This window comes from Muscardinus avellanarius, assembly GCF_963383645.1.
Source record: "Muscardinus avellanarius genome assembly, chromosome: 7".
NCBI lineage: Eukaryota > Metazoa > Chordata > Mammalia > Rodentia > Gliridae > Muscardinus > Muscardinus avellanarius.
Window position 1 is genome coordinate 103,841,781 of NC_137793.1, and position 25,775 is coordinate 103,867,555.

Sequence of the window (25,775 nt, forward strand, 5' to 3'; positions counted from 1 at the left end):
TAGTGAGACCCTCAGGAACTTACTGAGATTCTGCTTCAAAATAAAAATTGCTGGGTGCTATATTAAAGGCGGGCAGGTTAGCACTCCCCTGACAAGAGGGAAGAGGCCTTGGGCCGTACACACTCTGGTCACGGCACTGTCACCCACTTCATGGTGCCTAACCATCGATTTTTGAACCCGAAGCACATTATGTTAAGTGAGATTAGCCAGTCACAGAAAGTGAAGGGTCCTATGTTTTCTCGTGTATGCTGAAGCTAGAGAGTAACCGGGATACGAGAGGAGCTCTAAGTAATGGAGGGAGGGAGGGGTCTGCAGGGCTGGGGAGGGGCAGATCAGCGAAGGGAACACTGCCATTGATGTTAATACGTAGGTGAGAACACAGCGGCAATCTCTGTGCCGTGAGTGGGGAGGGGAGGGAGGGGAGAGGAGGGGAGGGAGGGGAGGGGAGGGGGGAGGGGAGGGAGGGAGGGGAGGGAGGGGCCCACCAACCGCAGGTCTGTCACCATCACCATGACCTGCATTATGATGTGAGACTATGATGCACCAGTGAAAGTACAAAAATATAACAGAGATGGGGAAAGGCTGGGATGTGGCTGAGAGGTAGAACGCCCTGGGTTCAATCCCCAGTACAAGGAAGGAACGGAGGGAGGGGACAGAATACGCTGTTAAATAGAAAAACGTTTTCAGTACAAAAAGGAACCCCAACAAATTAATTATAGAAAAACTGAAGGAATTTTAAATGCCAAATATTGGAATCCAAGGAATAATTCTGTCTTCCACCGTGTAGACAGCCAGAAGACAAATCCAGCAATCCGTGTTACTTCTCATCACAGGGATCACTAAACCCTGCCGTGGTTGGTCCTTCCTTTCAGATACACAAAATGGGAGTGATGCCTTGAAAACCTTAACGCTGTTTCATAAGCAAGCAATCTGGGCTTCCATCTAACCTCGGGCTTCGAGGGTCACATGCAAGAGAGCCGTCCAGGCTTCCACAAAGGTCCAGGGCCGGGCTCAAAGGCGGCCATGACAGTGGGCTGACAAGGGCCCCTCCATCCTAGACAGTATGCCGAGCACGTAGAGTATGAAACTCACTTAGGCCTGGTCGCAATTCCACCAGGACGGCACTGGTATTAACGCCACTCTGCAGGTGAGTTATTTCCGACTTAGGTTAAGTAACCTCACAGCTCAAGCCCACGCAACTCACAGGCGTCAAGGTAAATTGTGGATTCTGATCTCTCTGGCCCAAAGCACAGGCTCATCCCCAGAACACTGGCTGAAGCTGGAGACCCCCTGAGGGGATAGCGGCAGGAAAGGAAGGCTCCTCTGAGGTCCTGGCAGGGGAGAGGGATCCCTGCGCTCATTCCCAGCCAGGCCTCCACAGACCTGGGCCTTGTTAATACTTGGTTAAGTCATTTTAAAAATGAATTTGTTTATTGCTTTGTTATTAGAAGGAGTTAACCTTTGGACAGAAGTGGCAAATCTTTTTCCTTTGCTTCCAAACTAATCAAATGCTTCCGTTTTCCTGAGTTTTCTATTTAGGAGTTTCAGTTATCTCAATAAACAACTTCAAGTGTTGCAATTTTAACTGGACAAGGCATAACTATAAAGCATTTTATTTTTAGCCAGGGCCGAATCCTGTTTCTGTTACTGCTATCTATATCTATTAAGTTTTCTTTTGTTAGATTAAAAACTGCCCATGGATTCTAGCTCCATCACCATCAGGGACAGATGCTAATGGCATGAAGACAGAGCGTAACTAGGAAGAGCGACTGGCAGGAAGACTGCAGAGAGACCCAGCTGATACGACCGACCAGAGGCATGGCGTGGGCCTGCCAGTTATCCTTAGAATCATGAAACTAGAAAGGCTCATCTTTGGCTTCACCTTTATAAAAGACAAAAATGAATATTTAAATCAACAGGAAGGAAAAGAAGAGAAAAAAAGATGAATGAGGGTCTGTAGACAAAAGCATGCATATAGAGAACATCTGGGGAGCTCCCATGGGTGAGAGTGACGGTGTGGAAACGAATGGACCCCAACGGCATAAGCAATTAAATACTAGAAAGTGTACGGTAATGAGGCTATGGGAGTTAAAAATAAAAATAAAGCCTAGAACCACCAACAATGTGCCCTCCCCCATCACCACCACCGTTGCCCTTGGAGATCATGGAGATCACGTGCACAGAGGGGCCACCACGCAGGAGCCCAGTCACCAGACGCATGCGCAGTCAAGCCAGTGAAAGCCAGGTGTATCTGCAGTGTTCAGCAGTCAGCAGAGGCAGCACTCGACTACGTTTCCTGCAAAGTAGGGTCTCCCTGTGATGGCACAAGCTTGCTCAAACTCTTTCCTGCCTGCCTTCTCTGTTTTATTCTTGTTTAAAACTGAAGGCAGTACTCAGAGTTAAGTCAATCAGGCAATCAGACTAATGACATAATTGAAGAAAACCAAGCAAAGCACGACACGTCAAACTTTGATCAATAAGTAGGAGAGGCCATGGAGTGACACTAGAAAGAGGGACTGAATCCTACAAGTAAAATGGGAAAGGATTTTATGTATTTGTTTTTTTGTACTAGGGATTGAACTTGAGAACTCAGGAACATTCTACCTCTGAGCTACACGCCCCTTTTTAAATTTTTATTTTGAAATATTTTTCTTTTCTAACTCAGTGGCTGAAGCCGGCCTTGAACCTGAAATCCCCTGTCTCAGTCTCCCAAGTACTGGGATCAAAGGTGTGCAATACCACACCCAGCTATGAAAAGACACTTTCCTATTTAGGCTCTGTGTGTGTGAGTGTGTGTGTGTGTGTGTGTGTGTGTGTGTGTGTGTGTGTGTACACGCGCGTGCATTTGAGAGAAACAAAGAGACCGAGATGTGGTTGTGGTAAACTAGGGAATCGTTAGATCTTACTAAAATTCTTCTTTGACACAGGCGGAGGACTAGCAACAGAGTGAGCCCCCGAGAGCAGCATGCCAGCAGCCAGGATCGACAGTGCCGGAGTGTCTCAAGATACTGCGTAGGGACAGAGAAAAAGACCAGGACACTGACCCATAAAATGTCTTGTGTCCCTAACAACACAATTATAAGTTTAACTGCTGTTGTCTAAAATACAACCCTGTAATCATAGTGCAGTGGGTTCCATATTTACTCTCTCTCCATGACCTAGGAATTCCATTTGTTTAGTTTGTAGGGAAGCAGAAGGCTAGAGAAGAAACAAGAAAAGAAGACCAGGGCGCCAGCTCTGCACAGATGGAGGAACCGAGGGGCCAGCGGCGCTTCCGGCCTTGACTCTGGTGATCTCGAGCGGAGACTCTCTCTGCTTGGACACTTCAGCACACCCGGGTCTGCTTTTCCTGCAGAGACCTTCTCGTGGGAACAGAGGCATCTGCTCTCGCCTTACACAGAGGAGGCCTGAAGTGAGGTCCCCAGCCCATAGGACCCAAAGCGACAGGGATGGCACTGACCTCTTGGAAATCGAGGTGCCTAAGACCCTTGCCAGCCAGAGCTCTGCTCCGCGCCCCCCGCCCTGCCTCCTTCCCCCCACACCTGCACCTGTCCGCCCAGCGACCCCAGCCCTCTTATCTGCTTCCAGGGCCTCAACCCCCACCTCATCACCACGAAAGCCCCTCCAGTCCCTTGCTCCCCTCCGACTGACCTGTCAAGGCATCTACCCTTCAGCTACTGACGGATCATCACTCTCAGATGGAAATCTGACCATGCCAAACCCTCCACCACTGGCGGCCCTGGTATTCAGGACGAGGCGAATTCCAGGGCTAGTGACTCCACAGCTGAGAACTGCGCTGGGCTCTGAGGAGTGGCCCGCGCCTTCCCCTCTGGCCCTGTCTTGCTCCCTCTTTCCAGGCCCGAGCTTCATCTCAGGCCTCTGGGCTTCCCACACGACACGCTGTGTGCTGTCTGGTCTGGCTGGAACGCCTCCCCTAGCACCACACACACCCTCCTTCAGCTTTTTTAAAATATACTTTTATCGGTGCATTTGAATTAAGCATCCTAAAGGGGTTCCGAGTGACAGGAGAGGAGCCTACCTGCACACAGCGCTGGGTGTGCTTACCTCTGCATCCTGGTCGCCCTCCCTTCCCGTGCACATTGCCGATGGTGTTGATTATTTCACATTGTACCTGGCACTCATTCATCAAATCTCCTTCCCTCTGGCCTTTTCTCCCAACAAAAGGAGCCCCTTGCCCCTGCACCCATCACCACCCCACTGAAGGCCTGCTTTCCTCTGCCGCCTTCCTAGCCGGCCCACCCCTCTCCCCCATCAGGTTTCAGTATGCCCTTGCCAGGCACCCAACCAGAGCGCTCACTCACAAACACTGCTGCAGTCAGTGTAACTTTCTGTCTCTCCCGTTCCCAGTAAGATCCTCAGAAACGGGTTTTATCTTACTTTATCTTCCCAATATTCAACATGGTGTCTGGCAGAAAGTAGGTGTGGGACGAAGACACGCTCACTACGGAAGGAGAGGTTAGCAGGCTCAGACACATGACGGAGTCAGAGAAGGCACACAACAGCAGCAGCGAGGGCAACCACTTAGGCTGTGTTTAACCGCACATGACCCAGAGACTCCAGAGACCCAGAGCACTCCAGATCAACTCTGCGGAGCTAGCCACACCCACCCGCGACCCAGACGCAGAACTGGCTGGGTGTCCCTGATGGAATGAAGCCACGTTTATTATCCTCCCCTGTTACCAATACTTTTCTGGCTCTGTTTGTAAAAATCATTTTTTGTTTCTGCAAAAAAGTAAATCATGGTACAAATTGAAATGTTTTGCCTAACTAATGGTTTCTGCTTATCTTAACATAAGAAAAGCAAAAACCCCGAGACAGACTCTATACTGTGATTACTTAGAATGGACATGTACGCTATGGACAAAGAAGACAGAAACAAGCAGAAGACAGTGACAAGCTCCAGCTAACGCGCAGAGGCACGGTATTTATCTTCTTTCCTTTGCTCTTTTTAAATACACTGTTATGGGTGCACTGTAGCCTCACTTCACAAAGCAGTTCAGAGTGGCAGGGATGTCCGCGCCCACCGCACTCGCTGAGCTCCCTCCTCCCCAGCCTCCTCCCTCCTGCCTCCCCTGCCCATACACGCCACTGAGACTACCACTGACACACTCGTGTACGCCCGTGTATGTTAATGGCAGTGTTTCCCCCATTCATCCTCTCTCCCCGTCACCACCGCCCCCGCCCCCAGACCCCTCCACCGCTCACTGTGGCTTCTCCTCCATTATCTACAGCCCCTCTTGGATCCCGTTCACTCCCTGTCTTGCACACGTGAGAGAAAACACATGGCCCTTCACTTTCAGTGACCAGCTAATCTCATTAACAAAATGTTCTCCAGGTCCATCCATTTTTTTTCTCCTTAATTTAAAATTGTGCCTTTCATATTTATTCCGTTAATATTTGCTAGGGGTCGACATGTGTTATAAACTCAGTGCAGTACTCTTGACAATGGCAAACTGAAATGGATCTTCTTAATCACATGCTACGCATTTCTTCTACAGATCCCAACAGATTTTGAGAGCAGTGAAAAGCACCAATCCAAGAACAGCATCTCAGGCAGTTTAAATTTGCTCTACTTTCTTGACTGGGACTGGCCACATACTATTGGATTAATTCATTTAGACACCTGTTCCCAAGGTCAAAATGAAAAATACCAGTTGGTTCATGTACAGATGATTGCTAAATTTTGAAATTGACCCTCTAAAGCCTAAATTAAACATTCCAACAGACGTGAATACTGTGACCCAAGGGCCTGCTTCCCTAGAAGAAAACAAGGATGACCAATGTAAACTCCAGGCTCCTCCAGGGCTTATCTCCTTACAACTCGAAACCCGCTCCTGCTCTCCAACCACATACAGCTGCAACACTTGCCAACACTTTTTAACTCGTGCACTGCCTTTATTTCTTCATCCGTCAGTAATAAGATGAGTACAACTCTTGGCTTGAAAAGGTACTGGGGGATTTTTGCTAAAACGAATCCTGGCTGCCTTTGCTTGTGCCCTGCTCCGTTCCAGAAAGGATGTTGAGACAGCTATAATCATTACCTAATCGATTTTCTCACTCCCACACCCACCTCCCCCTCTTTATAAGCTGATATCTTCCTGCTGATTTTGTTTTAAATGAAAAGTAACCATAAGTTCAAATTTATCAAGACTCGGTGAGTCTTCCAAAGAAGGATGACCCTTGATGCATTCATTTCAACAAACATTTCTTGAGTTTCTGCCACGGTTACAAGTTTACGGTCAAGTGGGAGGTACAACAAACAGGCCATTACAGCATGCTCTGGAGCACACAGGAGGGACAGCTCATCCACACTTGCAGGATGGGAGAAGATTTCCGGAAGCGAAGTTAGCTGAGGATTCAAGGAACTGTACCCAAATGAAGGCAAAAGGCATGGAAACCCACCGCAACGCCAGGCAGAGTCCATCCACAGGGTCAGTGAGGTCAATTCTCAGTCCAGACGCTGCAAATGGTTGGCCTTCCCATGGCACTCACGTAACCCATGGACGGACCACCGTTCCCTCGCACACCGTGTTAGGGTGTAGCTATGGAGTGTTCCCCAGAAAAGCTCGTGTGTTGGCAATGTAGAAATGTTCAGAGGTGAAATACCTGAATCAGAGTTCTAACCTTATCAGAGATGATCCATTCATGGCTTAGAAATTTGAGTGGACTTAGGAAGTGATAACTACAGGCAGGCCGTGTGTGGCCGGAGGAGGTAGATCGCTGGGGGATGGCACCAGGGATGATATCTGTCCCTGCCCGTCCCTCTCTGTCCCTCTCTCTCTCCTTTAGAGCTGCTTGGAGCTGCTTCCTTCCCCCAGGATGTTTCTGTCTTGGAGCCAACAGGCTGTGGAACTGAACCTCTGCGACCATGAGCCACAGAAGCTTCTCCTTATCTAAGCTGTGCTTGTCAGGCGTCTTGGTCGCAGTGATGCAGAAGTCAACTAATGCACCGAGGTTCTCTACCAGGCCCCAGCTCCTTCTCTCCCTATGTTCTGGGTTCTTCTGCCTTACTCCACTATCTTTGCCAGTCTCCCAGCTATTGAACTTTTCAACTCAGCCCAACAAACATCTATCAAGAGCCTGTGTGGGAAACAGTGTGATAAACACGACACAGGGGCGAGAGGTCCTGGCCCCACAAGGACAGCGTGACCCCAGAAGCAGGGAACTGAGAAAAGCCACGTGACCTCCACTGACCCTGCAGAGTTGACCTAGAACTGACAATCCAGCTTGTGAAACAAATTTTCCCTGGCTGAACTTACATTAGGTTCGACACATTTCTCCGGATTCTGAATTTGTCTTTTCTGAAGACAACAAAGCCCCTTCTCTGGATTATTTTCCTTTATCCCTTTGAGCATTCTTCCTAAAATGATATATTTCCAACTTCCAGAGAATAATGGTATTTTTTAATTTTTTTTTCATTACTGGGGATGGAACCCAAGGGCATTCTACCTCTGAGCTACGCCCCCAGCACTATTTTTTTTTCTTATTTCTTTATTTTGAAACAGGGTCTCACTGAGTTGCAAAGGGCTTCACTAAGTAGTAGCTGAGTCTGTCCTCATCCTCCCGTCTCCTCCCAAATGCTAGGATTACAAGCCTGTACCAACATGCCCAGCTTCTTAATTCATTTTTACATATCATTGTTGTTGGGACCAAAGTCAAATAACACGCTTTGACTATCTACCCTTCCAAAAATCACCGCATGTTCACCAGCTAAGTGAATGGCTGGATGAAATTTTTAAAATATCTCTTCCAATCCTGAGATTTTTTATGACATAACTGGAGCCATTTTTCTATGAGAAATATAGGTGGGTAAAATTATCCCAACCGAAGAGGCTACTGTCAAAGGAAAATGAGCCGGTATTTCATTGATCTTTGATTTGTCAAAGTTACCAACATAACTTCATGATCAATGGGCAAGACTGTAGCTCTGTGAATGAGCAAACCAGGTCTCGGGCCTACTTGGTGGTACCAAAATAGTCTTAGTGGAATCAAAGACATACTGTTTTAGTTTAAAACTCAAGCCATGTATGGTGGTGAATGCCTGTAATCCCAGTACTTGGGAGGCTGAGACAGGAGGATCACAGGTTCGTAATCAGCTTGTTAGCTTAGTCAGATTCTCAGCAACCTGGCAAGACCCTGTTTCAAAAAATAAAAAGGGTTGGGGGTGTAGCTTGGACATGGAATGCTCATGGATTCAATCCCCAGTACCACAAGGAAATAAACAAACAAAAAAGATCACTTAATCACAAAATTTGAGAAATTTAAAAAGAATGACCTAAATACTATAGATTATATGATACTTTACATCTAACAATGGATATTATTTTGCTATAGTTCCCAGAATTGAATCCTGATTATGTTTAGAGGTCTTAATATTACAAAATACGAAAACTGTCCTCTACCTTTTGGGCTTTTTGAATAGCATTATAAACACACATGGAGGCCATGCCTACATTCACACGCTCGTAATGTCTTTAGCGCACCCTGTTTTCCTCGGCCAAAGTAGAGTTTATCAACATGATTCGCATCTTCGTGACATGCCTCCCACATGCATTCCTCATCTAACGCGTGAATGGGACCAGAAAGCCACATCTCTCAAGGTCTGTACCCGCTGCACCCATCAGGGCGAAGCATACCACAGCGCTCCTACTCTTCTGAGCCCACAGTCTCTCCAGCTACGGTGGAAACACCGGTAAGGGCCCAGGCCTTTCTTAACTAACAGCAAGGAGCTCAGCAGATGGGTTCTTCCCTGGCCTTTACCACTTCCTATGACATGACCCTGGCAAACAATGTTACCCCTCTGGGCATTCGTTTCCTCCTGTGTAAAAAAAAAAAAAAAAAGATAACCAGAATGCCACCTTCCTTATAGGTTACTGTCATTTTGGTCATTTCCTCCCCTCATCTCGATCTCTAGTTAATGCTAAAACTGGCTCCATTGAAGAATTCTGAAAAGTTATTGGCACGGAGGAAAACAAACACGGTGAAGCCACCCCGTCCTAAAAAGAAAGGTTTTGTAAAGTGCTCAGCTCAGTTGGTTGAGTCACATTTAATGAATGGAATTTCCAAGGACAAAAACAGAGCTTCCCTGCACAACACCTAAGTCAGGAAAACACGTTATCAGAGGCAGAGTGCCGAGGACCGGCTCCGGAGCGGCAGGGCGCTGGCAGTAAGTCACACTTTGCTGAAGTGGGGGAAGGAGTCCTCCCTCAACTAGAACTAATCTTTTTACATCATCTTTCTTCTCATTATGTCAGATCTGCGGTGAAATCCAGGGTCAACCACCTCTGAACTCTGTGCACATTTGAGGACGCCCAGAGAGAGGGGACAGGAGAGAAGCTGCGTCCAGTAGCAAACAGAGCGGTCAGCGAGAATTCCTAGTGACTACAGACACCTAACTGAACCTCAGCTTATGGGGAGGGGGCTGCAGAGTGGACCCCTCCCCTCCCCCCTCCCCCTATGGCATTCACAGCTGTTGTACTTTTACAGAAATCAAAGGTGCTACCTAAGCAACATCCATCTCACTGGAAAGAGGAGAATGACCCAACGTCAGAACATGCTATCACCTTCTTGAAGGCAACTGGTTCAGAACATGTGACTTGTTCTGCAGTTGCCACACACGCGTGCGCACACACGCACACACCAATAACAAACTGATGGCTCCTCAGACGCCACTTCTGCTTCTCTCTATCAAGCGTGCTGGTGACGTGCACGATCGACTTGAAAAGGTCTTCTGAACAAGGCGCCCACTTGGTAAGACTTGGTAAGTAAGGCTCTCACGGGCAAGGGTCCCGTCTTTCCAAACCACACCTGCTGCCCTAGTGAGGGCATCTCGGCCTGAGTCCAGGGACAGCGCAGGCCTGAGCTGAAGGAGCGGGGGAAGGCACTGACCGCAGTGGAGGAAGCAAGGTGCGGGCCCTCCTGCTTCAACACCAAGATGCACAAGACGCACGTCGCCCCACGCTTAGCACGAGGCTCTAAACCACTCGTTCTCCAGCCCCCTTCATGCCCCAACTTTGAATGATACTGCTCCAAACAACCTGAATTTTCTGACACCCAAAGCCAGTAAAAAATGGGTCGAGAGTGCAGAACCTTCATCACACTATAGCCTACCGCCTGTAACACCCAGAGGGACTAGAGGAGGCCAGGGAGCACACTCCATCCCTCTGCTCAGCCTACCACTACTGTCTTTCCCAAGACATCTTATCTCATACCTCTCTCTCTCTCTCTCTCTCTCTCTCTCTCTCTCTCTCTCTCTCTCTCTCTCTTTCCTACCCCCAGATCCAGAATTCTTTCGATCATAAGTTTGTGGTTGCCAAAGTAATGACCTTCATGCTGGGCCTTCTGTTTTGCACAGTCCCTCCACTTAGGATATGTTGAAAAATCCACATGAACTCACAGGACCCTTTCCAATTTTTAGAATCTCAGTGGCAAAGAGTTTTACTTGGGGAAGGAACGCTATTCCAAAGCCCCCCCCCCTTCATACCCTACACTGGAAGTCACGGGCACCAAGCGTGCATTTCTCTCCTCCCCTGCTGCAGAAAGGAGGTCACACTGGGAAACGTGCCACCCCCACCCCACCCCAACAGAAGCAGACTTGGACTGGTCTGTCCCCTGAGCATTCTGGGTATTCTGGGAGTAGAGGAGAGGTGTCAGCCTCCATCCGGGGAGGACAGGGAGGGGAGGGACACACCTGGGCAAAGCTGCTCAGTGTCCCTGACAGAGGCTGCCTTCTGCCCACGACCCTGTGTGTGCTTCTCTGCCACCCCACCCCGGACCTATTGCCAGAGACCTCAAGACATGTCTAAGCGATTTTCAAATATTGAGAAACCTAGGGAAGATGCTTTGGGAAACATCAAGTCCAAAACCAGACCTGAACAGTTTAGCAATTTCCTTTTTAAAGCCAAAATGGGGGGGGGGGGGGGCCTACCTCTTCTGCTAGATAATAATAACATTCACAGCGCTGCAGAGGCTGCAGCTCCCGGGTCGCAGTCCCTCCGGCTTTACTCACCCCTAGCCATCTCGCTCCTTTATTGGCAGCCTGTTGAATCTGGACTCTTTTGAGGGTGACATGGTAAACAGCTCCTTCCTCTACCTCTTCACCCCAGTCCTGAATCGAGCTCTGCCAGGGAGGGATAAAGAGAAAGAAAAAGAGTGGTTTTTTTTTTCCTCTCTGCTAACCACAATCTATCCCAGCTGCTGTACTCCTTACACGAGCACTCGGGGCACACGGTGGGCTGGCCGTTCAAAATAAATGCTGCGATCAGAGCCATACAAGATACAAGACACTGCCACAGGGAGCTGAGGTTTTCTTGGCTCCTTGCCCTCCGGTGGTATCAGGATCCCGGCTTTTCCATCTAGTTATTTTTCCTAGACCCACTCACATATCTTAAGAGAGTTTTTAAACTTTTTCTTCTTTTATAAAGAAACGGTGGTTTCGTCCTAATTCTCTCACCCCCCCCCCCTTTAGTAAAAGGACAAAATAACTCATTTGCTGAAAAAAAGTTTGTACTATTCTAGGTGGCTCAACCATTCGAGCGAACTGGGTTTTAAACTCCGACACAAACAAGTGTTTAAAATGCCAAAACGTCCTGGCTCCTTTGGGGGGGAAATGAGCTTGTCTTTTTCTCCTCTTTATTGTTTGGGAGCCTAAAAAGTTAGCGGGGGCGGAAAGTTTGGGTTTCCGTGAAAGAATCTTGCGAGTGCAGAATAAGCAAGCCATCCCTCGCCCGCGCCCTCAGCCCCAGTCCCGGGCTCCAGCCTCGGGCTAACCTGGGTGCCGCGCCGCGGGAGGGGGGCGCCGCGCTCGGCAGCTCTCCCCAAGTTCTCCGCCCCGGACAGCACCGGTCCAGACCCGCCGCGGCCGGGGGGAGGAGGGTGGGGAGGGGGCGGCCGAGGCCGAGGACCCGGAGCCGGGCAGCGCCTCCAGCCCCGGCCCGGGGCGCTCGCTCCCGGAGCCCCGAGGCGCGGGAGAGGACCCGGCAGGCGGCCGGGCGCTCGCGTTACCATTTTAGCTTGCCGGAGCAGTTTCATCCTCCGCCGCGGCTCCGGGGCGCGGGCGCATGGTGCGCGGCTGCCGCTCCGCTCCCGCCGCCCGGCCGGGCCCTCTGCGCGCTCCGGCCACAAAGGGAGCGCGAGCCGCCGGCGCCGCAGACTCCTCCCCGGCCGTGATGTCAGGCTTTCCTGTTTGTGCTCCGAGCGCACTCTCCCTTTCTTAAATCCCGCGGACGAAGCCAGCAGGAAATCATTTTCCCCAGCTCGGGGCAGATCGGGAAAGGACCCTCTCCAGCCGATGGGGTTTTCCCGATGGCCACCAGGTGCCAACATAGAAGCACGTGTGCGATGGGGGTCCTCTTTCTTCCCAAGAGAACCGAGGGGGCGGGATGGGGCAGAACTACTTCCATGATCTGCTAGTTACCCTCTTTTGAATTGGGAATCATTAAGTCACACTGGCCTGATTCCGGAAGCCAGGAAGTTTTTTATTAGGAAAAGAGTAAGGTCAGAGGACACCTGGATGTGCACAGAACCACGCCTGGGGTGGGGGCTTATACCCAGCCTGCAGGGCCAACTCCCCTGAGGAAACCGCTCTGGACTTCTCCTGCCAGCCCCTCTGATATGCCTCTTCTTCGTGGGAGGGAAGGGCCAACGCACCAGGGCTTCGAGGGGCTTGACAGTGGCCAGGGTGGCACTGGGGCTCCTGTGGTCTCCTGAGAAGCCAATGCGGCTGGGTCGGTTGCTTGTCCTATGGGGACACAGGAAGCCCTTCACAGGACCACTGCCAGTGGGGTTTTATCATATCAGAAAAGTCTGTGTTGGGACAAAAGATTATTACGCTTCAGATCCAGTTTTAATAAATCAACAGAAAGAGATAACAGATAATAATGCCATCAAATTTGACACGTGCCAGAATTCCATGCCAACCACACAGATCTTTAGGGCTCATGTGTCTTATGCTATTCAGCCTCCGATTTTTTCTTTTTCCCTGTGTATGTGTGTGTGTTGTTTTGCTTTCTACTGGGAATTTAAACTAGAAACATTCTACCTCCAAGCTACACCCACAGCCCTTTAATATTTTTTTGTTTGAAACAGGGTCTCACCAGGTTGCTGAGTCTCCCTGTGTCGCTGAGGCTGGTCTTGAACCTGTGATTCTCAAACTCCCAAGTGCTGGGATTACAGGCATGCGCCACCACACCCCGCTGACGTTTTGAAAGAAGAAAATAAAAGGCCTCCTACGAATTGCTATGCTGAAGTACGAGTCTGGGCTTTGGTTAATAACACATATATCTGAGCTGAAAAGTTAGGGAATCTAGTGAACTGATGTTTTCAGAAAAGCAAAATAAATGACAGCAAGGCCCCAGCTAGGGGGAAAGACCTCTGGACACTGCGAGTCAGATCTGTAAGTCACTCAGTCAGTTAAGTCCCCTCCTTACAACCAGAACCTACGGGACTCGGTGACTGTTGAGAGAAGAATGCTCTTTTTATCCAACTGAAGTGGTTGTTTGTGTTTAAAAATAAAGAAACAACAAACACCACAAAGCCCACACGTAGACTAGATCCTTCTGTGATGACCAGGACAGGATGTCCTCAGGACCCAGAGCCATCCTCAGGCCAACCCCAGAGGACCAATTCAGTGATACTGAAGGCTAAAAACTGCACCTGCAAACAGGTAAGCAACACAACATTGATTTCACCACTACTTTAGCACCGTTCGGGGTCATAATTTGGACACTATTGAAAACTTTCCACTTCAGAGACACTGACGTAAGTTCTTCACCCTCGCGCATCCCAGGATCGCCGTCCTGGGCAGGGCAGGGGCCACTCACAGGCCCCCTGAGGATCCAAGTCTCTTCCCCTCCTGGCCTCCACCATAATCCCCTGGCTGGCCACCTGGTGTATCAAGGAAAGTCAAGTGGATCCCCTCGGACCAGGCCTCGGGTGAGAGCGAGCCTACACCCTGCTTCCCTGCACCTGCACTTCCTCGTCTATAGGATGGGACGAGCATCTGAGTGGGAAGGGACCAGAAGTCCACCTTCTTACTGTACTTCCTCCTCCGTAAGAGCTGTGCTGTGGACACCCTGGGAAAACCTCACAGGACGCCTTGCTGAGTTGCCTTAAAATGTCAGAGAGGATTCCAAGAGTAATTGTTTGCACTTATACCTGATAATGTAGTTGATTCTCTACAAATTCTGGTCTGCATAAACAAAAACAGTAATGACAGCAAAAGCTGGTTTTAGACTACATAGAGCAATCAAATATAGCAGTTTACTTTTTTTTTTTTTTTTCAGTACTGGGAATGAAACCCAGGGGCATTCTACCTCCAAGCTACACTCCCAGCCTATTTTTTATTCTTTATTTTGAAACAGGGTCTCACTGAATTGCCAAGAGCCTCACTAAGTAGTGGAGGCTGTCCACGAATCACGATCCTCCTGTTTCAGCCTCCCAAATGCTGGGATTACAAGCATGTGCCACCACGCCAGGCTAAATTTTTTATATTTGCTTTAAAAAAAAATCACTCCTATTCAGTGCAGAAATTATTACTTTAGTACCAGCACCTTTGGATTAAAATGATCCTGGACATTATGTGGGAATGATAAACCAGTAAGCCATTTATTATCCCACTGGATTTATTTACCAGACTAGCCCTCCTGCAACCTAGCAGAGTCCTGAGAAGTCAGGCTACATTTTTGTTAAAAGATCAGCAATGGATGCAGTTTTCAGCATGTGAATCTTCTGTCTCTTTTGATAAGTTTATTCCTAAGCATTTATTTCTCTATTTTTTTTTCTTTTGGTATAAGAATTGAACCCAGAGTCGTTCTGCCTCTGAGCTAGACCCCCAGCCCTATTTTGTTTTTTTATTTTGAAGCAGGGTCCCACTAAATTGCTTGGGGTCCTGCTAAGGTACTGGGGCTGGCTGAAAACCTATAATCCTCCTGTCTCAACCTCCCAAGTACTGGGATTATAGGTGTGTACCACCTATAATGGACAGTTTTCAATAGTGGTCAGTTTTCAGTAGTGTCCAATATTTTATTCTTTTTGATGTTACTGTAATTAGCATTAGATTCTTAATTTCATTTTCTGATAATTGGTTGTTAATGATTAGAAACAACATATGTACTGAATTTTTATTTGTAACTTTGCTGAATTTGTTTACTAATTCCAATAGTTATTCTGTTGATAAATAAACAGATATCCCATGTTTTATGGACTGGAAGACTTAATGTGTTAAAGTCCATGGTAACCAAAACTATCTACAAATTCAAAACCCCTATCAAAAGCTCAATCATAGTATTTATAGAATAAAAAGCCTAAAATTCATATAGAACCACAACGGATCCCAAAAGCCAAAGCAAACTTGGGGAAAAAAAAGCTGGAGGCATCACACTTCCTGACTTTGAAGCATATTACAAAATTACAGTAATCAAAGCAGTATGGCACATAAAGATAGACATACAGAGCTCCAAGATAAATCCAAGTGTATACGGTCAACTGATCTCTAACAAGGGTGCCAAGTATACACAACGGGGAAAGGCCATTCTCTTCCACAAATAAACCCTTATTTTATTTATACCATAAATATACATTTATATTCATTCATTCTCTCTCTGTCTCTGTCTGTCTGTCTGTCTCTCTCTCTCTCTTTCTTTCCAAATTGGGTTAAAGTCTTAAACATAAAATCTGAAACTGAAAAACACCTAGAAAAAAACAAAATGGGAAAAGCTTTAGGAGATTGGTGTTGGCAATGATCTCTCCCCCAAAAGTAAACCTAACATGACAACAACAACAACAAATAGACAAGAATGACTACATTAAACTAAAAAATTTCTACACAGTAAAGGAAACAACACAGTCAAAAAGCAACTGATGGAATAAGAAAATATTTGTAATTTACATATTTAATAAAGGATTAATATCCATAATAGATAAGGAACTCCTATAATTCAAGAGCAAAATAATTACAATAATAGCACAATTTAAAAAAAGCCAAGGTTGCTGGAGGTGTGGCCCAGTGGTAAAGTACTTGCTGAGCAGAGTCCAATGGTGGGTCTCAGGCAGGGTGGGAATATGTGGTGGTGCTCAAGACCCTGGTTCCACCCCCAGGACCAAAAAATATAATAAAATGAGCAAAAGATCTGAATACACGTTTTCCCCAAAGACACATACGAATGGCCAACGGATACATGAAAAGATGCTCCACGTCACTGCTCGTGGGAGAGATACGAGTCAAAACTGTCATGAGGTATCGCCTCACGCTTGTTGTTAGAGTGGCTATTATTTTAAATATAAAGATAACAGGTACTGGCAAGGATGCGAAGAAAAGGGAACCCTGGTGCACTGTTCTGGAGATGTAAATGAATGCAGCTACTATGAGAAACAGTATAGAGGATCCTCAAAAAAATTAAAGATACAACTACCAGCCAGGCACGATGGCACACGCCTGTAATCCCAGTACCTGGGAGGCTGTAACAGGAGGATTGCAGGTTGGAGTACAGCCTCGGTAACTTAGTGAGATCCTCAGGAACTTAGCGAGATCTGTTTCAAAATAAAAAGAGCTGGCCGGGCGTGGTGGCGCACGCTTGTGATCCCCGCGCTTGGGAGGCGGAGACAGGAGGATCGCACAGGTTCGAAGCCAGCTGTGCTGGCTTAAGAGACCCTGTTTCTAAATAAAAAAGTATAAAAATGGGTCTGGGAGTGTCGTCCATACGTAGAAGGGTTTCCAGGAACCCCAGTACCACCAAAAAAAAAAAAAAAAAAAAAAGGGCTGGGCTGTAGCTTGGAGGGAGAACACTCCTGGGTTCAATCCTCAGTAACCAACGTGAGAAGAGAAGGGAAGGGAACCATACGACCCAGTCCTGCCAATCCTTGGTATTTGTCCAAAAGAATTCAAATGAAGATCTCAAAGAGATACCTGCACTTCCAGGTTGATGGCAGCATTTGTCACAAAAGCCAAGATATGAAATGAAAGCAACCAGATAAACAGATAAAGGAAAACATGGCGTGCATGCATGCATGCATAGAGTGTATGTATATATATATATATATATATATATATATATATATATATATATACATACATACATACACACACACAATAGAATAATTCTGCCATTTGTGACTACATGGATGGCTGTGAAAGATATTATATTAAGTGAAACAAGTCAAGCCCAGAAAGACAAATACCGTATGATCTCACTTATATGTGGAATCTAAAACAAACTAGCTCATAGAAGCAGAGCCAAGTCGTAAATGCCAGCCAGGGTGGGAAGGATCTGGTGTGATGATCAAAGAACATGAAGTGTGGGTTAAACAAGATGAATACGTTCTGGAGAGCTACTGCTCCATCGCGCCATGCCTGTAGCTGCCAATACTGAATTGCACACTTGAAATTTTCTAAGAGGGTAGATCTGAAGTCTTCTTCACACACACACACACACACACACACACACACACACATACATACATACACACACACACACACCACCAATAATAATAGTAATGGGGCCAAAAGGAATCATGGCCTTGCTGGTTTCTGGGTAGATACTTATGCTCAAACTCATCAAGTGATAGACACTAAATATGTTCATAATTCTAATCTCACTCATACCTCAAAGTCTTAAAAACATCAACACGGTTGGTAAGAAAGAGCAAGGCCCGGCTTTGTCACCCCAACTCAATGCTGGACTATGGAGTCCTATGGCCAGTCAGAAGTTTAGAGGAAAACAGTCCTCCGGGCAGTATGAGCAGTAATGACTACTGGAAGAAACAAGTGGTCAGGGTTCCCCCTCAGAGCCTTGAGACTACTGAGTACACACTGTCTCCACTTGCCTACAGCCATTGCCTAAACAGACGAATTTGAAAATCTTCGATCCTAACTGTTCTGTAATATTTTATCCATAAACTACCTATGTATCCCTTTGAATTTTTCAGAGGAGGATATAAGCTAATAAATCTTGACCATTCTGTTATGGTTGTTTCAGCTAGGAAAAGTGGGCTTGGGCTTGGGGCATAGCTCAGTGGTAGAGTGTGTGTTCAGCATGCACAATGCCCTGGGTTCAATCACGGGCACCCAAAATGAAATAACAAACAAAACAAAACAAAGAAACCTGGGGTTGCCCTACCCATCTACTTTGTGCTTGAACTTTCAGCCTTGTTTTGCAAAGGCCAAGGGACCAGTGATGCTTGGCTAAAGATGAATAGTCCTTTGAACACTTCTTATACAGTGGACGGTTGCTTCCATTATTCTGAGAGACCAAACCGATTTTATGGATTATCCCAGAGTTCCTCCAAGGTATGAGTTAAAATTCTCAATGCACTGTTATTAGGCTCTTCCATTTAGGCAAGCAAATTGCAAGCCAATTTTAAACAGACCTGCTGCAACTAAAGAGGCTACCCCAGGGGACAGAAAATGAAGACAGAAGAAACAAACAATAGCAGGCCACAGATGGCAGGCAAGGGCAGGGGCTCCTGGCCAGGATGGCAACACTCTTCAATGGGCGCTTGACCAATTGCTGGCGGTTACTCTTAATTGTTGATGCTCTCTGGAGGAGGAAGCTGGGTACTGGAATGCTGTTTGTAAGTTAGGCTAATGAGCATTATTACCTCATCTAATTATAGAGTTCTGTAAAAGAAGAAAGGACACACAGCCAGAAAATTGTTCACGTGGTGGAAAAGATCAAAACACAATAATCAGCTCAGACATGATGCCAGCTTGTATGATATACACTTTTAACATCCTGCAGGGTGGGAGAGGAGGGCGTGGCCCGAAGCCACCAACGGCTGAGACCAAGATTGGGGCAGGAGCCACTGGGCACTTAGCCAAGTCGTACATGTTTTTTCAAGGCTAAAGGATCCTCCTTCTTCCATAATAATGGTATTGAATTGGTACTGAAAACTCAAGTAAATTAGAACTGCTATTTCAAAGTGGCCAGGAGTGATGGCTCTTCAGATCATCACTAGTTGTGAGACCCCTAGATGTGCGGCCTAGATCACTACTTTATCTGAGGCAGAGCCTTGATCAGCTCTAAGCCTATACAGAACAGGACTAGAAACACCTTCCTCATTATCTCATAGTAGGGATTAATTGAGATAATCCACATCAAGTCTTTAGCACATGCCCAGGTACCATGGCTAATACTCAAGCTTATCTCTTATTGCTGTTATTATCATTATTATAAGCTAGGTCAAAGAATTGCAACAGCTACAGGAGACTGATAATATTCAAGATCAGACCCACAAACCTCATGATACAGAGACCACAGAGAAAACCATGAACCCCATAAACTGTTGAGTGAATGTGCTGTGTCCACTGCGTTGCCCTCAAAATTACTGTGCTTGATTTTCTCCTACTCTTTACACCATCCTCCTCATAGCTGTCAGAGTGAGCACCGTCTCCTGTTCTTCCTCCCCTCCAGTGGCTGCCCACTGCTGAAGATGAAAGCCTGAATCCTTTCCACGCCCGACAGGACCTGGCCCCCGCTGGCCCCTGCCGCCCCTGCCGCCCCTGCCGCCCCTCCGCCCTCTCGGCCACTCTGCTCTCTGCATTCCAGGGCACCCGTCTCTTGTCTGTCCGGAACACAGGTGGCTCCCTTGGGAGCCTTTGCACGTGTAGTTCTCCCTAGCCGGGACCTCCTTCCCTTTTCTCCTCTCTTATTTGGGTTCAATGTCCCGACTATGTGCTCTCACGCACGTTCTTCTCTCTTTGTAGCAACGATATACTATACATATGTAATTGTATGGTTATTTGATAACTGCCCGTTTCTCCCATTAGACGGTCAACTCTGTGGAGCAGGGGTCGTGTCTGTCTTTTCTCACCATTTTATTCCAGTACCTCACACAGTGCCTGGTACCAAGTACATGCCAGGTGAATGTCGAGATAGACGGATGTCAGGCTATAACGTCAGTAAGCGTTTAGTTATTGTTGTTGAATGATTTAAATAAATCTTAGAGAATATCTTTTTTAAAGTTTCTTATGACTTAAAAACAAAGAAAGGGCATAAAGGAAAGGATTTAAGATGATTTATGGAGGCACAGAGCAACAAGTACAGAGTAAGAGATCACAGCAGACTGAGCAATGAGGAGCCAAGAGATAGGGCCAGGCGCAGGGGTGCACGGCTGTGACCCCAGCACTGGGGATGAGACAGGAGGATCACGGGTTTCCAGCCAGCCTCGGCAACTTAGTAGACCCTGTTTCAAAATAAAATCGGGTTGGGGTGTAGCTCAGAGGTAGAATGCCCCTGGGTTCAAGCTCTAGTACCTTAGAAGAAGAAGGAGAAAGGGAGGAGGAGGAGGAGGAGGAGGAGGAGGAGGAGGAGGAGGAGGAGGAGGAGGAGGAGGAGGAATAATGAAAAGAAAAAGAAAAAGGAAAAGAAAATCAGTCAGGATGTTCTTACTTTTAAAGATCTTTCAGACAAGGACAGTTTATATTAAATCTGTGTTAACTACTCCCTTTGGAAAAACATACTTTGGAAGGAAGAGAGACTTCTTTAGTTAAAAAAAAAAAAAAGGAGCCATGTTCAGAAGAGGTAGAAAAAGATGGTATTTGGTTTTAGAAGTGAACCACAGAGTCCAGGTAAGTGGGTGTGAATAAAGTGAACAGACAGTGGAGTTTTTTTTTTTTAAACAATCATTGAAATGATAAAGCAGAGAGAATGTCAACAAGATGATTCTAATATTTGTCCTTAGGTAAGTTTAGAGTGAACAAAGCACAGGAGGAAGGTTATGAAAGCAATGCATATGCCAAATAATTAACACCTGCACTCAGTGAGACAGCATAAAATTTTTGAAATTAAAAAAATGACTCTGAGTGATATTTGGGGAAAAATAAGTGTTGCAAGCTAATGTTATGCAGCACGCTGCAGGTAACAGGGGAAAGCAAAACGCAAACGGCAAAACTGCCAGGGGACCTGGGGCTGTGGTGGTAGGAACAGGAAAATAAAGACATCATGGGAAGGGCTTCTGCTTTGGGGAAAAAAATATTATTTCCTTAGTTCTTAGGAGAAAGAAAAGTGGTAGAGAGAAAAGGGGAGACCAGAAATGGAGGTGGGCGGCAAGTTGGTACACAGAAGCCACGAGTTCACATAATTCTTCCTTTGAGATGAAAAGCCAGCTGAATGGCTTCACAAAGAGCGTACCATCGAAGAAAACGCAAAAGTGTTCAGAGAAAAGAGCAAAAGGAAAAGAAGAACGAGGAGAGCGAGAGTTGGGGAGATGAATGCCAAAGGGGGAGTTCACTGCATTTAAAAATCCTTGAAGTCAAACACAGTAAAATCAGTCTTGGAACAGAGTCAATGCACTGCACAGGATTTCCAACAAGAGCTTTCTTTACAGTCTACCATTAGCACAAGATGCTGCATGTATTTAAACAGAGTTTCCCACTTAAAACATATAAAAGTTTTGAAAAAAATTGTCACCAGTTATTCTATTCTATGACACTCTTCAATAAAATGTAACCAGAGTGAATTGAAAGTCTTAGTGTGGTCAGTTACGTAACACCAGAATTGCTGAATAGCTTAAACACAGTGTTTTCCCAGAAATATTTGTCTTTTGGATCAAACCAAGAATGGAAAGTTTCTGCCTTAAAGAAGAACTTTTGAGAAGGTGGAAAGAAAAAAAATACATATATACTGGGAATACAACTTCGACAAAAATTAGCCGAAATGCTGCAAATATGCTAACCACTCACACAGAGACCCCCCAAACACAAAGGAAAGTGAATTTTATCATGTTTAGAGAGTTGATTTGTGGACTGTATATCAACTAGATAATGTCTTTTTTAAAAATCAGAAAATATTTCATATATTGTCTTTGCCAAGAACAAATTTAGACAGAGCTTTGGTTCTTAGTATTTTCCTCTTAAGTTGGCAGAATCGGCTCCTAGTGACCCATGCCGATCCTGTCTGGTCTGAGTTATGAAGTGTGTTTTGTTAGGGGCAGGAGAGGGGAGGAGGAGTGACCCTGGCTGATTCGGCTTCCTGCAGATGAGTGAAGGGCTGCTGCTCCTGCAGGCCGCCCACTGCCGGCGGCCTTCTCCCAACCCTGCTTTTCTTGTCACCCCTCTCTCCTTTTCCCCAGGGAGTATGAAGGGGGGGGAGGGGCTGATAAAGGAGGAGGCTGGAGGTTTGGTTTTATCTCAAACTTTACTTATAAAACTTAATGATTTCTTACAACATAAAATCCACAGAAAAACACAGTAAAGAAGTGATGGTAAAATGGTAAATTCTGTGCCAGCCTTAGAGCCAAATACGTAGTACGTAACATTGTTCAAAGGAATCTCTCTCCTATAACTTTCCAGGTTGCGTTCCGTCCCGTTGGTGTGTCCTGGACACCGCTCCAGCAAAGGCTCATGACCTCGGCATCAGGACCGGCTGGCACTCTTGGCACACATGTCCAGGCTAAGCTTTTGGTTTCCCCCACCTGAGAAGCCTTGGGGTAAAGTGGGGACTGGAAAAGCAGTGAGAAACTCTTCAGTTGACTGGGCTCTAAATCCATACCAGAAACAAACTGCACTCGAGGGTGCAGAAGTTCGAGAATCAGTTTCAAGTATCTAATCAAAATTAAACTGACTTTGGGTGAAGGTTCCAAGAAACCCATGGCAGTGAAACATGGGGGTAAGGACACTGGGTTAGCATCCTCACTGCTGTGACTCCAAATACCTAACGACAACTTAGAGGAAGGAAGACTTCTGGGTTCACAATTCTAGAGATTTCAGGGGTTCTAAGTTAGCCCAGGCAATGTCTGCAGAGCTCAGGAGCTAGGGCAGGAGGCAGAGAAAGCTGAACCTTCCACATTGTGGAAGCCAGAAGCAGAGAGAAGGAGAGCAAGGTTGGGACCATATAAAACCCCAAGGCCACAGCCCCAGAGACCCCTCCTCAGCAGCCAAGCCTCACCTCCAAGGTACCTGCCTTGTCTACATGAGGTCTACCTTCCCAAGATGGCAGACAGCATGGTAGAAGAAGTGTGTGTGTGTGTGTGTGTGTGTGTGTGTGTGTGTGTGTGAATGAGGATTGAACCCAGGGATATTCTATCTCTGAGCAACAACCCCAGCCCTAATTTTATTTTTTATTTTGAAACAGGGTCTCACTAGGTTGCAGAGGGTCTCAGTTACATTGCTGATGCTGGCTGGGAGCCTGTGATCTTCCTGTCTCAACCTCTCAAGTGCTGGGATTACAGGCATGCACCACCATGCCAAGCTATCTTATTTCAAAGGACATAGACATAAGCAGTCAGTGATTGCCCATCTCTGGGAGAGTTATCATCAATTTTGGTCTCTGACAAGTAGCCAAATCTATATCTCAATTAATACACCTGTTAAATAGAGCAGAAGTCAGTAAGATTAGGAGAGTCACTCAGCCTAAGAGGAGGTCATAAAACCCCCAGACTTACTGGGATGTACTCTGATTCTTTACCTATTTACTATTATTCAATGACTATTTACTGAGTGTCCACTACATACCAGGCCCTGTGTTAGGCACCACTAGGCACCACCAAATGAGCTTTCAACATGACAGAAGTGAGACCTGCTTCCCACTGTTAGTGGATTAGAGGAGAAACAAAGAAAAAATAATCTTTTTTTTCTTTTTTTTTTTTTTTTTTTGGTGGTACTGGGATTCCTGGAAACCCTTCTACCTCTGGGCTACACTCCCAGACCCATATTATATTTTTATTTGGAAACAGGTCTCTTAAGCCAGTGAGGCTGGCTTCGAACCGGTGCAATACTCCTGTCTCTGCCTCCCAAGTGCGGGGATTACAAGCGTGCACCACCACGCCCAGCAGAAAATAATGTTAAAGATGAAATGGAATTGATGAGACGCGTAAAGGAGAATCATGGTGGGGGGGGTGGGGGGGGATAGAACATGTCAAGAAGAGGAAGCAGAGTGGGTCAGAGAGACCACAGGTCAAACAGAATCACTAGTCCACAAATATGACAAATAGGATGATACCGTACATTTTCTTCTACAAAAGAAATGGCACTCTGCCTATCTTCTTGAATACTAATTTATCTCAATAAGGTTGGTCTTTTTATCCATAGGCACAGGATCCAAGAACCTAGCAGATGTCTAGAACTGTGACTAGTACTCAACCCTAGGTATACTGTGTTTTTTCCTAAACATACATTCTATGATAAAGTTTAAGTTATAAAGTAGACACAGTGAGCCGGGCGTGGTGGCGCACGCTTGTAATGCCCACGCTTGGGAGGCTGAGACAGGAGGATCGCGCAGGTTCGAAGCCAGCCGCGCGCGCTGGTTTAGGAGACCCTGTTTCCAAATAAAATGTAAAAATAGGTCTGGGAGTGTAGCCCGGAGGTAGAAGGGCTTCCAGGAACCCCAGTACCACCAAAAAAAAAAAAAAAAATAGACACAGTAAGAGATTAAGAGTGATGTAGAATAACTACAACAATATACTGTAATAAAAACCAGTTTGTGAATATGGTCTTTCTCTCTCTCTAAAGATTCAAGACAAGTATTAATATTTTCAGACCATAGTTGATCACAGGTTACTGAAACCATGGATGGGAGGGGACTACTTGATATAGTATACTAACTGATGGATGCCCCTTGGAAACATGAGGCATGTTTTTGTTTTATTTATATAAGACCATAATCCTCTGTCAATGTAAATAAATAATCACTTGGCCTCAACAGGGTACATACATGTAAAGTACTGGATTGTGTGTGCTGGTTCTCAATCCTGAATCCCAAGTGAAAGAGGAGCCAGGCATAGTGCACACACCTGTAATCACAGACCTGGGAGGCGGACACAGGAGCATCACCAGTTTGAGGCCAGCCTCAGGAACTTAAGGAGACTTGTTTCAAAAAATAATAAATAAATAAATAAGGCTGGGGTATAGTTTGAAGGTAGGCTGCCCCTGGATTCAATCCCCAGAACCAATAAGTAAGTAAATAAATAAATAAATAAAATAAAGGAGGTATGATGGTTAATTTTATGAGTCAACTTGACCTGGCCATGGAGAACCGAGATTACATGTTGTTTCTGGGTGTGTCTGTGAGGACACACTGGGTGAGCTCGGCGCCTGGAGCGGTGGGCTCGGCGGCCTGTCCTCTCCAGTGCGGGTGGACACCATCTGATCCACCGAGGGCCTGACTAGAACCAAATACAAAGAAAGAAGAAGGAATGTGCCGCCTTTATCCCTGCCTCCCTCGGTGACATCTGACGTCACTCCTGCACTCAGGCCGGGTCCCATCATCCGCTCCCCTGACGCAGGTCTTCGCACTCAGCTGAGTCACGCCACCACTTTCTTGGGGGTCCAGCCTGCAGCAGTCGCAGGTCACATGCTTCTCGGCCTTCGTGACTGTGTGCTGATTCCTCCTAATTCTGTCTGCACATCATATCCTGGGGTTCTGCTTTTCTGGAGAACCCTGACTAACACAGGAGGAGAACAAGGGGACGGACACGATACGCAGTTAAGAGGGTGACTGTGGCTTCTACAGAACCATCCTGAGGAGAAATTCCAGACTCGAACGCTACTGTTGGAGTTGGTTCCACTTAACACAGCCACCCTAGCACTTCCCGGGGGCAAGTGTGGCACATTTCAGGACAGGAGGACGCGGCTGTAGGGGGCCTCTTGCAATCTCTCCTTGGAATGCTTAGGATTTCCTGCTACCCCTGACCAGAGAATGGAAGAGAAGACCAGACCTTGGCAACTCCTTAGAGGGAAGATAAAAAGGCAATTTTAAAAATACCAAGTTCTGTGAGCCTTCAGAGAAAGGGGAAATCATGCCCTGTCAGGATATAGGATGCGC

General features: G+C 46.6%; 1 protein-coding gene across 6 annotated transcripts in view; it reads right to left on the reverse strand.

Annotated features, from left to right (window-relative positions):
- Positions 1-25,775, reverse strand: part of RGL1 (ral guanine nucleotide dissociation stimulator like 1) — a gene marked incomplete at both ends in the record, with an annotated part of 162,133 nt that overhangs the window by 113,503 nt on the left and 22,855 nt on the right. For 3 of the 6 annotated variants that reach the window (XM_080699286.1, XM_080699284.1, XM_080699282.1), the window contains 2 exons: positions 11,030-11,140; positions 12,025-12,051. The exons of 2 other annotated variants lie outside the window; for them this stretch is intronic. In XM_080699286.1, coding sequence (XP_080555412.1) covers positions 11,030-11,140; positions 12,025-12,051 — 138 coding nt within the window. Of the gene's footprint in view, positions 1-11,029; positions 11,141-12,024; positions 12,052-25,775 lie in introns of those variants that run through there. One more of the 6 variants, XM_080699281.1, reaches the window with a different exon arrangement.